Source organism: Cavia porcellus, unplaced genomic scaffold (assembly GCF_034190915.1).
Source record: "Cavia porcellus strain 051 isolate PalLab524CR breed Dunkin Hartley unplaced genomic scaffold, mCavPor4.1 scaffold_21, whole genome shotgun sequence".
Taxonomy (NCBI): domain Eukaryota; kingdom Metazoa; phylum Chordata; class Mammalia; order Rodentia; family Caviidae; genus Cavia; species Cavia porcellus.
In genome coordinates this window covers 25,752,953-25,766,722 of record NW_026947504.1, presented here as the reverse complement: position 1 = coordinate 25,766,722, position 13,770 = coordinate 25,752,953, and the positions used below count along the sequence as shown (strand labels likewise).

The 13,770-nt window shown below is 41.3% G+C and overlaps 1 protein-coding gene across 1 annotated transcript in view; it reads left to right on the top strand.

Annotated features, from left to right (window-relative positions):
* Nucleotides 1-13,770, top strand: part of Prdm6 (PR/SET domain 6) — a 97,300-nt gene that overhangs the window by 54,560 nt on the left and 28,970 nt on the right. Inside the window, exon 4 of the mRNA XM_063232441.1 lies at nt 11,263-11,390. Coding sequence (XP_063088511.1) covers nt 11,263-11,390 — 128 coding nt within the window. The remainder of the gene's footprint in view (nt 1-11,262; nt 11,391-13,770) is intronic.

Here is a 13,770-nt window from a genome sequence, read left to right as displayed (position 1 = left end):
GGGCTTTCTCTTCTGAATGAATGTCCATTTAAAAATGTGGACTCAGGAGATATGGATAGAATCTTTACAGGATCTAAATTAATTTTCTTTGTAAATATATTTATTAGAAGTCAGGACATGTTGGATGTTTTAGATAAAACTGAATTTTAAAAAATCTGATTTAAACAAGTTATAAATGGGTGGTTCATGTCAAAGAATTTTACATTTGTGAATTATTTTAATGCTGACCCTAAAAATCAAAAAGACAAGAATAGAAATTGCTCTGTGTGGATATTTCCAAGCTTGTTCTTAGCAATACAAGATTCCTAGTGTTTTCTGTCTGAGCATGTGGGACACCAGGGACAGTTGTGCACTTTGGCTGGTGTTGCTATGACGGGGGTGGGGGGGATAGCATTGCAACAGGGCTTGGGGATGGCACCACGCCAGTGCCCTGAAAAATGGCAAACATGTCACAGCTAACAGCTGGATGCAGAAATAGTTCTCTTTAATTTGGACGGATAAAATTTTTTCACAGCAGGGCACTCTCAAAAGAGTACAACATCAAAGAGGGCGGGTCTCACCATCAGACATCAGCTGGCTCCAGGATGAAGCAAGGATGGATGAACTGTCAGGCCTTCTGCAGAATATCTGCCTCTGCCAAAGGAAAAGTTGAAGGTTCAGGGCTTGTTCAGATCATGGACAAAATTCGGTAATGGGAGCCTCATTCTCCGAAGTCCTTTCCTGATCAACACAGAAAGTGTGTCTGAAGAGGATTGCAGACGGACTGATGGAGGGCAGGCTGCCCATTGACGGTCACTGCTGTCCTCGAGAAAAAGCGGGGTTCAGTGAATGCCCAGGTTCTGTGGCATATCCCTCAGGATCCCTGACTCCGTTCTGCTCACCTGACCCTTGGCCACAGCCCTGGGCCCCCCTCCCCTCCCCCCACCAGGATATCCATTTGCACCTCTGCTCACACGTGGCCAGGTCTCTGATGCAGGCTGAGCCATCACCATGGGTGTTTTACAGCTCATTGGCACTTTTCAACTGTTTTTCTGATTACCATATTTCAGTCTTGACTTACATGTTAGTATTATCTGCAAACTCAACATAAACCTGTAATGATTTTCTAATATTTCTGGAACTTGATGAATGTGAATTGACAAAGTACAGTATATAGCTTTATATCAGCATTACTGAAAATACAGCAACGGTGTATATAATCATTACTCATTTATTTTATGGGGCATTTATTACTTGACCTTTGAGGACTTGTTTTAAAATCTTGTCATTCCAGACATTCCAAAGTAGCCCAAAACACAGTGAGAGGAAAGGGTTTTTAGAAATAACAACAAAGTAAGTTAATTCTAATGGCAGCAGGAAGGAGAAATTATCACATGAGAAGACCTATAGTATTACATGTTTGAGAAAAAAATTTAAAACTGAACACAAACAATATGGGCGCACTAGCCATCATTTGCTGTAATGAGAAGCTTTTAAAATATGCGTCTTCATCCAGACTTACGCTCTGCTTGTTTTTGATGTTTCTGGCCATTATGGCACATTGCCAGTAGAAGCAGAGTGACTTTACACTGAGCTGGGGATTTATGTCTTTATCCATTGCATAGTTGCTGGTTGTGTAAATTTTACTAACAGATTAAGTAATTTCACTAAATTGACATTTGTTCTGAAAATAGGAATTTGCTTGATAAATGATATTATTAATCATTATGAACATTTTTATGACCTTTGTTAGGGAAATTTTAAATGTTCTTAAAGAAAAAGCTCTGCTGTTTCTCCCTGATACGACAAATGGGTTGTGATTTTTTAAAAAAAAAAAAAAGAAGGGACAACACAGTGGCCATCCCCAAGTGTGTGTTGTGGGCAAGTCAGTTTACCTTGCTCAGCCCAAGACTACTTATCTGTAGAACAGGATCCCAGCTCCGAGGCCACTGTAAGGGTTAATAGCCTGTAAAAGTACTTTAGAAATTCCAGTACCACGCCAGTGTGTGCCCTGGTAAGCACGTGCTGCTGTTCTTTCTTCTTTTGTTGTGGAAGCGGGAGCAGATCCCTTCACTCATTTGGGAAGTGCAGGTTGAGCTTAACTTATCTGAAATGCCCAGGACCAGATGTGTTTCAGATCTTGGCATTGTTTTGGGTTTTGAAATATTTACATAAAACTTTACTAGTTGAGCATCCCTAATCCAAACATCCAAAATCTAAAATATCCTGAAATCTGAAACTTTGGAGAGTTGGCATAATGTTCAGAAAGGATCAGGATTTGGAATGTTTTGGATTTTGGATGTTGACTGGGGTTGCTCAGCCTGGGCCTCTTTGTCACTGGGTTTTTAAGTCTTGATTTGTTCATTGTGAAAGCTGAAAACAAGGTTAGGAGGCCGCCTGGTGTGGCTGGTGCTGTCTTCCTCGCGGAGGAGGACAGAGCTGTGTGGAATCCTTGTGTATCTGAGGCGTCAGCGTGCCTCTGTCTTGTTCCTTACCCCAGGGTGAAGTGCACAGGCAGCTCACAGCCTAGATCTTGAGTGCTCACATGGAAATGAGCTTGTGCCTCGGTTTAGGAACTAATTTGTTTTACAATTTTGGGGACAGTGACTGCATTGTGTTTGTGTGGGGAAGATGGGCATGGTTGTCTTTGTGGTCTATTGTGGAGTTTGCAAATGGAAGCAAAGTTTTGGTGAATCCTTGTGTTTGTGAACCAAATCGTTGGTTTTGAGTAGGCTCTGGGGATGTTCTTAAAGGAGTTATGCATGCTTGTATTATTGGATGACGCGGACTTTGTGATAAACTTAAAACTGATAAAATTTAGGAACTATAGAGCTGAAAGCTTACTTCCTTAATCTTTTCTAGACAGCATTGACATCCAAGCTGCATTTTTGTCATGTGTCATCTGAGAGAGAAAGGTATAAACAACTGTTCTACTTCTGTAACCCCTGGATGTCATCCTAAATCATTTTTCTTCTATTTCTCTCTATCTCTTTCAACACAAGTTGATTTCCTTTTGTGTACAAAGCCCCATGTGAGGTGTACATGATTAAATTTAAATAAATGATTAAAATGCATTGCCACTCTCAATGAATTCATGGTCTGGTAACCTTCACAATAGAATCTTTACATATGCCACACATATATTGTGGCAGTGTCCATAGGCAGGTAGTAAATTTTGCTTGGGGTGACATTTCTTATCTAGCCATTACATTGGCCTAAGGATAGCTGATATTCTTTGAGTAATTCCTGGGTGCCCAGCATCATTTAAAATCTGTTACATTTATTCGTTCATTTGATTTTTGTATCAGCCCTTTGAGGTAGGGAGTGTTACTGGCACCATTTTGTTTTACAGAGAAGGTCTGAAGAACCTTAGCTTCCCCCAGAGTTTAAAGGGTGTCGTGAAATCACATCATCACTCGCAGTGGGGTCACAATTGCAATGCATATGCATTGAAAGTGATTGCCATGGGTGTTCTCCTAGCTCTGCACCCTACTCTTCCCTCCCATCCCTAGCCAGAGGGACTTACAGTGTGCTTGGTTTCACTGATGATCCTTAGGAAGGTCTCCTTTAACAACAGTGCTACTGAAAATAAAACCTATTTCCCAATAAAAATATTCTGATTCCTAACTTTTCACAGTTGAAAGTCAAAAATTTGTGTGTGTGTCGGGGCACACAGAAGAATCTCACAGTAAAACATTTTTATCCATCTTGGCAAGCAGTGTGCTTTTAACTGTGCCTCAAAGTACGACTACACTTGACTATTTAAACTCTGCTTTTCTGATTTTACAGAAAGGTGAGGCTCCACAGAGACGCTTCGTGGAACAGAGGCAAAGGAAGTCTTAGAAACCACTTTTCTATCTGTTCTTCTCTGGACCTTCTGTGTGCTGTGAAAAGATTTAATAAAACAAAAGCAGTGTTAGATTCACAGGTATAATCTGAAAAACTCTCAGTGACCCTTTCTGGGCCCTTTCTATAGTGAGTGTTTATTACATTTTTAATCATCATGTGAAATTCACCCTCATATTTCAAGGCTGGTTTCAATGAGGATGTTACTATTTTTTTCTTAGCCTGAGCAATTAGTACTTAGAATCAGGTTTCACTGCATGTAGTGGTAATTTCTTCTCAGGGGTTCAATATAATTCAAGATCTTTAAGAAGCTTTAGAATTATTATGGGAGTTCAGTTTATGTCATTTCTGCTTGTTTTATTTCCATTCATGTGCTGGGCCCTGCGTTCGATGCTTGGACATAAAACATGCTTCTGCACCTCAGCTGTGGGAGACGCACACTGGAGGAGGCTGGCATTTTAGCACAGCCAGATGCCAGAGTGTAGGGCTTCAGCATAGGAGCATGCCAATTTTGGGCACAAGACAACTGAGTCTGAACTCTCCCTGCTCCCTGAAAATTGGCCAGTCCTTTACAGACCTTTGGACCTGTCTTCCCTCCTTGCCATGACAAAATTCAGGGACCCAAGTTCTGGGATGAACAAATTCATGTTTGAGTTACAGTTCAAAGTGTTCTTGTTTAAGGACGTGGACTGTCATTAAGGTATTGAGAGAGTTAAACGAAGCAGGAGATGGGGAGGCAGGGAGATGGGCGCTTCAGAGAAGGTCTGGAGTGCAGGCCTGGTTCTGTCACCAGCCAGTCCCACTTTGCTTAAGTCACTAACTTTTGGAGACTGTCTCCTTACATGTAAACTAATGGAACAGATGCTCTTTGAGCTCCTTTCCAGATCTGATTTGCCTAGGCTCTAAATTTAACCATGGTACTTAGAGTTCTCAGAAGAATTGGTGGCTTAAATCTTTACAGAGGCTGTCTCTACTGGAGGTGTTCTGTCTGCAGTTTTTCCACGCGAGGTCCCCAGTTCACTGAAGTACTCTAGTTCTGGGCATTGTCTCAGAACAGTGGTGGGGTGAAATGGGGTGTGGGATGCTTCTCACAGTTCTTTATTCTTTACCCAGGACAATGTCCCTCCTTTTATAATGGAATTGCATTTCAGATATCTTTGAATGAAAAGAATCCTTCACTTAAAATGATATTTGAAAGTTTGTGCTGGTTTTTAAGAAAGCCTTTCTTCTCTCCTTGACTAGAAAGCTCAGTATGGAAGGCCCGGATCCCGAATCAGATCAAGCTCCGGGCAGCACAGGGGCAGTGGATACTCACTTGAGGGTTTCCGGGCTGTTGCCGTAAACAGTTCGCTTTGAAAACAGTATATACCAGCTGTGTATACTGGTGCAACCACTGTGGAAATCAATATGGAAAGGCCTCAAACAACTAAAAATAGAAATTCCATTTGACTCAGCTACCCCCCTTCCAAGGATCTTCCCCAAAGAGTTAAAGACATCGTACCCCAGTGACACATGTGCGCCCATGTTTACAGCCTGCACAGCTCATAACAGCTAAATTTTGGATGTCGTCTGTATGTCCATCAACAGGGTAGTGCATAAAGAACACATGGCATTTAAACACAGTGGAGCAGTAACTACTCTGTCCTAAAGGATAGACTTGAGTCATTTGTAGGAAAACAGATACATTTTGAGACCATAATATTGAGTAAATTAGACCCCAAGATTTCTCACATACGAGAAATCCAAATTACACATGAAGAGCAAAATTAAAAAATAATAGAATATAGGGAGATAGATCTTGCCAAAAAAAGTGGACTGAGATGGGGGGGATTTAGGAGAAGAAAGAATCAAGGATGAAAAAAGAATTACGGTCCATGATATACGTGTGCAGACTCCCTATGAGGAATATAACCCTTACGTACTGTATACATGTACCAGTAAAACTAAATTTTTTAAAAAGAAAATATCCCCAGGGATAACAGACTGATTTTCAGTGATAGAGGTCAGTGTGTTTCCCAAATTTAAATTCTTAATGAGGCCGAGCAGGTAAATAAATTAATGAAGTAGATAGCATGCAAGATAATAAGGACTGTTGGGGATACGGAAAATTAGAAAATCGTATGCCCAATCTAGAGAGGGTGGCCTTTCCTCAACTACAGTGAATTATTGCAAATTGGATATATATCTTCTGTTTTTCAAAAGAAGTTTGAAATCTAAGTAAAATTTAAAATTTAAAAAAAAAAAAAAAAAAAAAAAAAAAGGCCAGAGTTCGTTTGCTGCCTAAATATAGCCTGAGAATCATTGGTTGGAAAACATTGCAATAAAGAAACTGTGCAGAGACATCAATGTATAAAAGTTTGCATCATTCAGAAAGTTGTTTCTTGCTGTTAATGTTAAAATGAGCTCAAATCATTTCCCGGCTTACATTGTTACATTGTTTCTGTGATTTATGTAAGCTGGCAGCCTAAAGCTATGAGCAAGCCACTCTCAAGCCATTGTTACCGTTTGCATCACTGGTACATGTTTACCTCTTGCTATTCTCATTTGAAGCAGAGCTTTGCTTTAGGAAACTAGGGTGATATTCCTGGTATTCAGGAATACAATCCAGTGCCTTTTTCTTGGTGGTCTTCAGTTATAGAGTGAAAAATTTTGTGATAATTATTTGTCACAGTGGTATCCCAGTAGATATTGTTGGATTGAAAACTGTTAAAATTCTTTCAAAAAGATAAGAATTAGCTCTCTCACTTATCTTTCTCATTGATATGAGATAAAAGAGAGTACAGACCAGAAGCAATGACTTTAAAATAGCACCAGCAATCACAAAGAAATCAGAAGCTGATAATGTAGTGATACATATTTTCCCAAAGTGAAGTATTCACCTTGAGTAAACAGCTTCCCCAACAATGAATACAAAATTTTAGGTGCAAAGAAATAAAGGAATAGCTTTTTTTTGGTCCCTTATTTTTCTCTCTTCTGTTAAAAAATAATCAGAAAAACATAAAGTAGGGGGCAGGGGCTGTTACGCAGTGGTAAAGTGCATGCTTAGCATGTGTAAGGTCCTAGTTCAACCCCTAGTATGAAAACATATGCACACACGTGTACACACAGACAAACACAAAATGTACGTGTAAACATGTGGTTTTTTCTAGGTCACAAGAAGTGTAAATACCATTAATGTTTTGCAACATGTGTGTCAGAATTTTTTTAAGAAATTAGGCATTTCAGATAAAGTACCAGTTCTCTTTGTTCTCTCTCTACAGTCTGTTCAGGTTTTTGTGTATGTATTTATATATTTACTATACATATTACCAGAGAATATGCTATAGAGTATATATCTCAGAGTGTTATTTTTGTGTATTTTGAAGTCCTAACAGATGGTATCAGTGGTCTGCAACTTGATTTTCTCAACCAACATTAATATTCATAGTGACTGAATCAATGCAAGTAGGTCTTGCTATTCTCATTAATTTTTAATGTTTTATAAAATGTCTTTGGATAAGACAATGTATAATTATGTTGAAAGTTGTTTCTGTTATTAGTGCTTCCTATTACAAACAGTGCTGAAGTGAATGCCCTTGAACTCATCTTCTGAAGCACATGCATCAGTTTCATTGAGGTAATTCCCTAGAAGTAAAATTGATGAACCACAGGACGTGTGATTGCCAAATTTGCGTGGACGTTGTCAGAGTGAGGTAATGTCATGTTAAACTCCTTTTCAGCAGTGCTGGAACTAGCTTTCTAAAACAAATACGCCAGGGACATTGCCTACAGTTTTCAGGGTTTTCTGTTGCAGAATTTACACCCCCCACAGCCCCACCCCATCCCGAGTGTTTCCCCACATGTAATTCTCTTACCTCCAAAGATCCTTTCTTTGACTTACTTAGAAAAACTAGAACAAGTATTAAAACTTGGTTGTTCATATTCATTCAGAATAATGGGCACAAGTTTCAGAGAAACCTGGCTATTTAGCTCTTTCAGAAGTAAGTCTTTTCTTTAAATTTAGTGCTCTTTCCTCATTCTCACTATTTGAATGGATTACATTTTTACATTTTCAGCGTTTATGTTTATTTGGGCTTTTTTTTTTTGGTGCTAAGGAGGTTGTTTAAACACTTTGTGGATGATTTTTTTCCTTTTTCTGCTTACTTTAAACTTTCCAAAAGATAAAAACAAACTAACCTGTTCACCTCCTTAAATTTCTTAAGATTTTTTTGGACCTATCAGGCATCTAACTTAAAATTTCATTTCAGTGACCCACAGATGCCAATGCAACCTCCAAGCATGCCTTCCTGGACTTGAAGTTGTTGCTACTTTTGAAACATCTCCCATTTGTGGTCACTTTCTTCTACCTGGAAGAGCATCATCCCTCCTAGAAGTTCTGATCTAATCAGACTTTTTAAAACTGATGTTGGCATCTAGAGCTTTGTTAAGTTTCTGCTTAGCACTCAGATTCAAGTATCTTTTGTTTTATCACATTGGAGGAATAAACAGAAGCAGGCATCAAAATTCCCTGGCCCATTTTGATCTGACAAGAAATGCTGAGTTTAAACATTGACTCTTAACAGCACAAACCATACAGTACTGAGAACTGTCACGATGCAAGTGCAGGGCCCTGGGCTTTGGCTCCCCTAAGTTACCATGCTTAGGAAGTGCTAGTCATGTTCTTGTGATGAGCACCTTTGCCAAAGTCTCACATGCTGTAATCGTATGTTGTTACAACCTGGCATTTATAACCGTTAGAAAGTTTTCCTGTGGGGGGAGTTGGGTGAAATGGATCTGTATTTTGAAAGAAAACTGCAGTACTGTGGAGAATATGTTGCAGGGGGAGAGCTGAGGAGAGCCTGCGGGAAGATCAGTTAAGGGATTCTTGCCACATGTTAGGTAAGAAAGGAGGCTCTTTGGGCCAGGCTGATACAGGGAGCGGGAAGAATGTATAAACTTATTAGGAGGGGATGCAGTTGCCTTTGGAGGCAGCTGGGCGTGGTGGGCTGAGCGAGAAGAGTAAGGGTCAGATTTGGCTGTTCTCAGCTGTGGGGGTACAGGCATGTGTGCTGGAGCAGCCTATGGGACCGTTGTCAGGGTGTCACTGGACTGTGATGACATCAGCATTAGCTGAAGACAGAGAGGCCTCCCTCAACACAGGCTAGCCCCTATGCTATTTCCGAGCAGATGGCATCTACCTTTTCTTCAAGTAGGCAAAGATTGTGGGCTTCTTTGTAGTCCACAGTTTCCTACATAAGATTATTGCTGAAATGGAAGTGTGGGAGAAATACATTGATACTCATTTTCAAGATGGCCAGGTTAGTGAATGGCGTTCCATGAATTCACACTTAAGACCAGTGCCTTCTGCATGGACCTGCCATGGTGCCACCTGGCATCGAGACTGGCTAAACGCATGGCAGGAGAAGGGTAGAGTTTTGTATGTAGTTCTCAAGATTATTCATTAATTTTCAGCTGTACTGAAGGTTGGTTTGTGGGGTAGGGATGGGGCTGTTACCAACATCTTTTAGTTCATTGATGATGTTCAAGGAAACTGAATGCCTTTGTTCAGTGTTTCAGTAGCTGTCAACAGCAAGCTCAGAGTTAAGGTTTTGAATCTTAACTGACTTCCTAAAAAAATAAAGATGTTAAAGAACACAACAGCAAAAACAACTACAGTGTATTTTACCCTAAATAAAATGTCTGTCATTAGCTTTCTTGAGTAGCAGATGTATCCGCCACATGAAATGTTTCCATTCTCTGTCATTATCCCAAACTAGGAATTTAAAGAAGTCATTAGCCTTAAATGTAATGTAACCCCAGAATCTCTTCATTCTGCTTAGGCTAAATTGCTTATCAGCTGTGATCACGCTGGTGCATTTACAGGATCATAACTTCTCAAATGATTGTCTTTATTGGATTAATGTTTTTTTTTTTTTTATTTGTGGGGGTTAGTGAGAAGGTTGGGAGCAGAGAGGGATGAGTTCAAGAAGAGCAGAAAAAAATGCAGATGCTTTAAAATGGCTAGTGGCAGAAAAAAAGATGCTGCTATTCCTAGATCCTGTGGTCCTGCAGAAGAGGAATTTCAAACTGAATTAACATGAATGACCTCCTGCTCAAGTGTAGCCAGCGAGGTTCTCAGTGAGTTTTATTTGTGTGTGTCTCTGTGTGTGTGTGTTTGAAAAGGGAAAGTGGAGAGCTTAACAGCAAGAGTGAGAGACATACTTTCTCTGGGGGAACACTTCCTTGGATCCCACTGAGGATTTTATTTGAAGATGTTTAGTTTGCCAGGGGTAGTGGCCAATACCTGTAATCCCAGCTATGTGGGAGGCCAAAACAGGAGGACTGCAAGTTCCAGGCCACACTGGCCAACTACCTCAAAAAAAAAAAAATAAATAAAAAGGGCTGGGTATGTAGCCCTTTCTTTAATCCCCGGTACAGGAAAGAAAAAAATAAGTGCCTTAATTCTGTCATAGAGAGCTGCCTCTCTAAGGCCCTCTTTTAACTGTCTCCTGCTTCCTGGGAGGCCCTGAAAATGCTGTGAGTGTGTGATCATTGGGCCTGGCTCCACTTGCCATCGCGTGGCCCAGGGCAGTGTGGTTGTGGAGCGGCTGCTGGAGGGCAGCTGCTGTCTTGCCACGGGTGCTGGGTGAGGTAGTTGTGGTGCAAAAGGTTTCTCTCCCTGCACTTTCAGCCTGGCTTACCCTGAATCTTATTTTATAAAATAACCATGAGAAAAGATCTGTCTAAGTCGATCTGAGGTTGTAATTATGAGGGCAGCCTCACTGAAGAAATTTAAAATGCATAGAAACCAATTTTGTTTTCTTTTTGTGAGGTTCCTCCAACCCTCAAGATTGAACGCAGGGCCTTGCGTGCGTTCTCCTAATAGTTTCAGGTCCTGACAGCTGAAGTTCTGCAGCTACTCTGAGGCAGAGTCCATTTCTTTCATCCAAGCCTCCGTTTCTCTTCCTAGGTCTTCACAGCCCCCCAACTTTCCCTCCTGCCTTCTGCCAGGTGTCACCCAGCTTGTTGGACAGACGGTGACGGCCCCCACAGGCCTTTGAACAGTTACATGTTGAGCCCCTGAACCTTTTATGTGAATGTCCCAACCATGTCAGTGGGGCCTTGCCTTCAGCCTGCTTTGTTTATCCAGCAGCTCATTACTTAAGGCTGGCCTGTCAAAACGGGTTAAATATTCTTTGGGAAAAATGGTCACATCCTTGAGATACCACAAATATGTTTAATACAGGGAAGATTGGCTTGATAAGAAAAACACGATTGAGTTGCATCACCGAAAATATTTTTCTGTTATTCCAGTTGAATTTCCACAGGCATCAATAAGCACTCACAAACCTGAGGGCAGTAAATTTCTGCAGCTGACATGTAGAGACACCAAGGGAGGCAGGGAAAATGATTGCTATGATTCGTTCTAACTACTTGACCTTCTGACCTCTTCTCTAGATATATGATCAAGATGGGACACTACAGCACTTTATTGATGGTGGGGAACCTAGTAAGTCGAGCTGGATGAGGTATATCCGATGTGCAAGGCACTGCGGAGAACAGAATCTAACAGTAGTTCAGTACAGGTAAAGTATATCTTGATTTACCACTTACAGAGCTGGAGCCCTTTGGCTTGCATATACAAATTCAGGCTTGCTGCTAGTGATTGAAAAAAATCCTGCAGACTCCGCACAGATTGGCAGAGATTGGTTTTTTTGTTTTTCTGTTGCTAACTTCCTGGACCGTCCATAGTTTCCAGGGCAGTCATTTCCCGAGTGCTCAGAGTGCAAGTCAGTGGCCTGTTCGTTCAATGCTCAAGCTAAAGTTACCCATGTGTCATTGCTTGAACGTCCACAGAAGCCTGAAGGGATCCGGCAAGCCCACTGATCAGGGGCAGCATTGGCAGCTGTGTGCACACAGATAGCAGGACGTCAGAGATTTTAGAGACTCGGCCGTGGGCCCTTGGTTCTCAGTGTTCTTTAGCTTATCTCCCTGTGAGGACAGTTTCATTTGCACAGAGCCTCTGGAAACCAAGCACCTTACTCTTCCCAAGACTGCCCTTCAAAGCCCGCTGTGCTTGGGAGCAGTGACTGAGAGGGGCAGCCTCTCCTGCTCCCTTCATGGGTGCTGGAGCCTTGAGCTTTGGCATTTTGATGGTTCTAGGTATGTTTCAGGCAATGAGGTGATTTTAAAGCAGAGATAGCGTCCCACTTCCCCAAGATGCATGGGTCAAGTTCATCAGGTGACAAAGGTAAGAAGGCGCCATCCCCCGTCCTGCAGGGAGTCACAGACCGAGGCCTGGGGGCACTGGAAGCAAGGTGGATGCTCAGGCTGCCTCAGACCTGTTTTCTAAGTGCACCCGCTGCCCAAACATTTCCGCTTAACACCTAAGGAGGCCAAAGTGGTGATGAGAGGGCAAAACAAATCAACTGGGGAAAAAGCCCCACCACCAGCCCTCTTTTCTCAAAATCCCTGGAAAACATGTGCCAAGTAAATATATGAGCTCAGTTATAAACAGCCATGTTCCCCTTAGAATCAGAAGCAACTGTTTAGCATTATTAGGCACCAGGACACATCAAAGCAGAGGGCCTGGTGCTTGGCCGACTCAGAGGCCTGCCTGTGGCTATTTATTTTCCTTTCCTTTCCTTTTTTTCTTTTTTTAAAATCAAGGTTTTTTTTTTTTTTTTTTAAACTTTCTTCCCCTTACAGCTTAAAGGTTGCACAGATCTGGCTTGTTCTTTAAAGGTCTCCAGTTCAAGAGCAACATATTTGGGCAGCATCTGACTCAGTGCCTTGGTTTCCTATATAGTTTTATTTCATTAAATAATTGGTTTGATTGCAGTAGTGCAAGACAATATTTGGATATGCTGCTGTATGTAGGCTTTACCTTCTCTGTTTCTGAAGTTTTTATAGATCTTAGAGCTAAATACTAGTAAGAACTGTGCTTATCCAGCCTGCGTAGATAACATAGCTGGTTCTGTGCTGAACACCCAGGGAGTTGGTTCTTGAGGCACATTCTGAATTGGGACAAGAAGCCCCTTTCAGGAGTGCGGCAGGAGTGAGTCATTACCTATCTGTCAATATCAAGTGGATTTTACAACTCCCCTCCATGACAGCGCTTAAACTACAAGCTCTCTCTGCTGATCTGTTTTTGATTACTTCAGATCTTTATAAAATGAACTACAAAAACACAATTTTAAAAACTGGCATCCATCACCAGTGACGACGTCCAAAAGTAAGAAAATAGAAAAGTTGGACCCTGAAGAGCCAGTCTAATTTTTATCGTACATGAATGTCCTCTTCACAGAAAGTCAGCTGTTTTAAATTCATTCTGTTATGATTTGTAATATCTAAATGGAATTTTCTTCAAAGCGCCCTTGATTGATTGACCCTTAGCTGAACGTTTTGTTTTTATTTTGAGGCTGACAATAATGTTTGTTGGCATGTGTTCTGCTTCGACTGCGCTGGGACGCCATGAAGCTATCTTTATGAGTCATCCAACCACAATACTAAATACATGTCAGCAAAGGAAATATTATCTGAAAAGGGAAAAATCCCTTTGATGTGCTTCAACATGCAGAGATTTCTGCGAGTTTTGGAAGCTCTGCCCGCTTGTACGGCACGGTGTATGCTTACACATTTTTCTCCCCCTTCAGCCTGCTCCATGCCTCAGAAGACCACCCATTGCTCAAAAACAGTTCTGCACTTTCAGCAGCAAAGTGTGTCATTTGGTTTTAGCACATTCATTTGCCGGGCGCAGTGTTTATCTTAAGGGAAGCCAAACCGAGAGATGAAATGTTACAAGGGCGAAGTACAAAGTAGACCCAATTTTTCTCAAGTTAGGAGATGCCAGTGATTTATAACGCGGCTCCAATTTTAATTTTTTTATGTAGCAGTGGAAAGAATTAATAAAATGCACAGCTCTTAGAGATGCAGAGGGAGGAAGGGTGGCGAGGGCTGGACAAC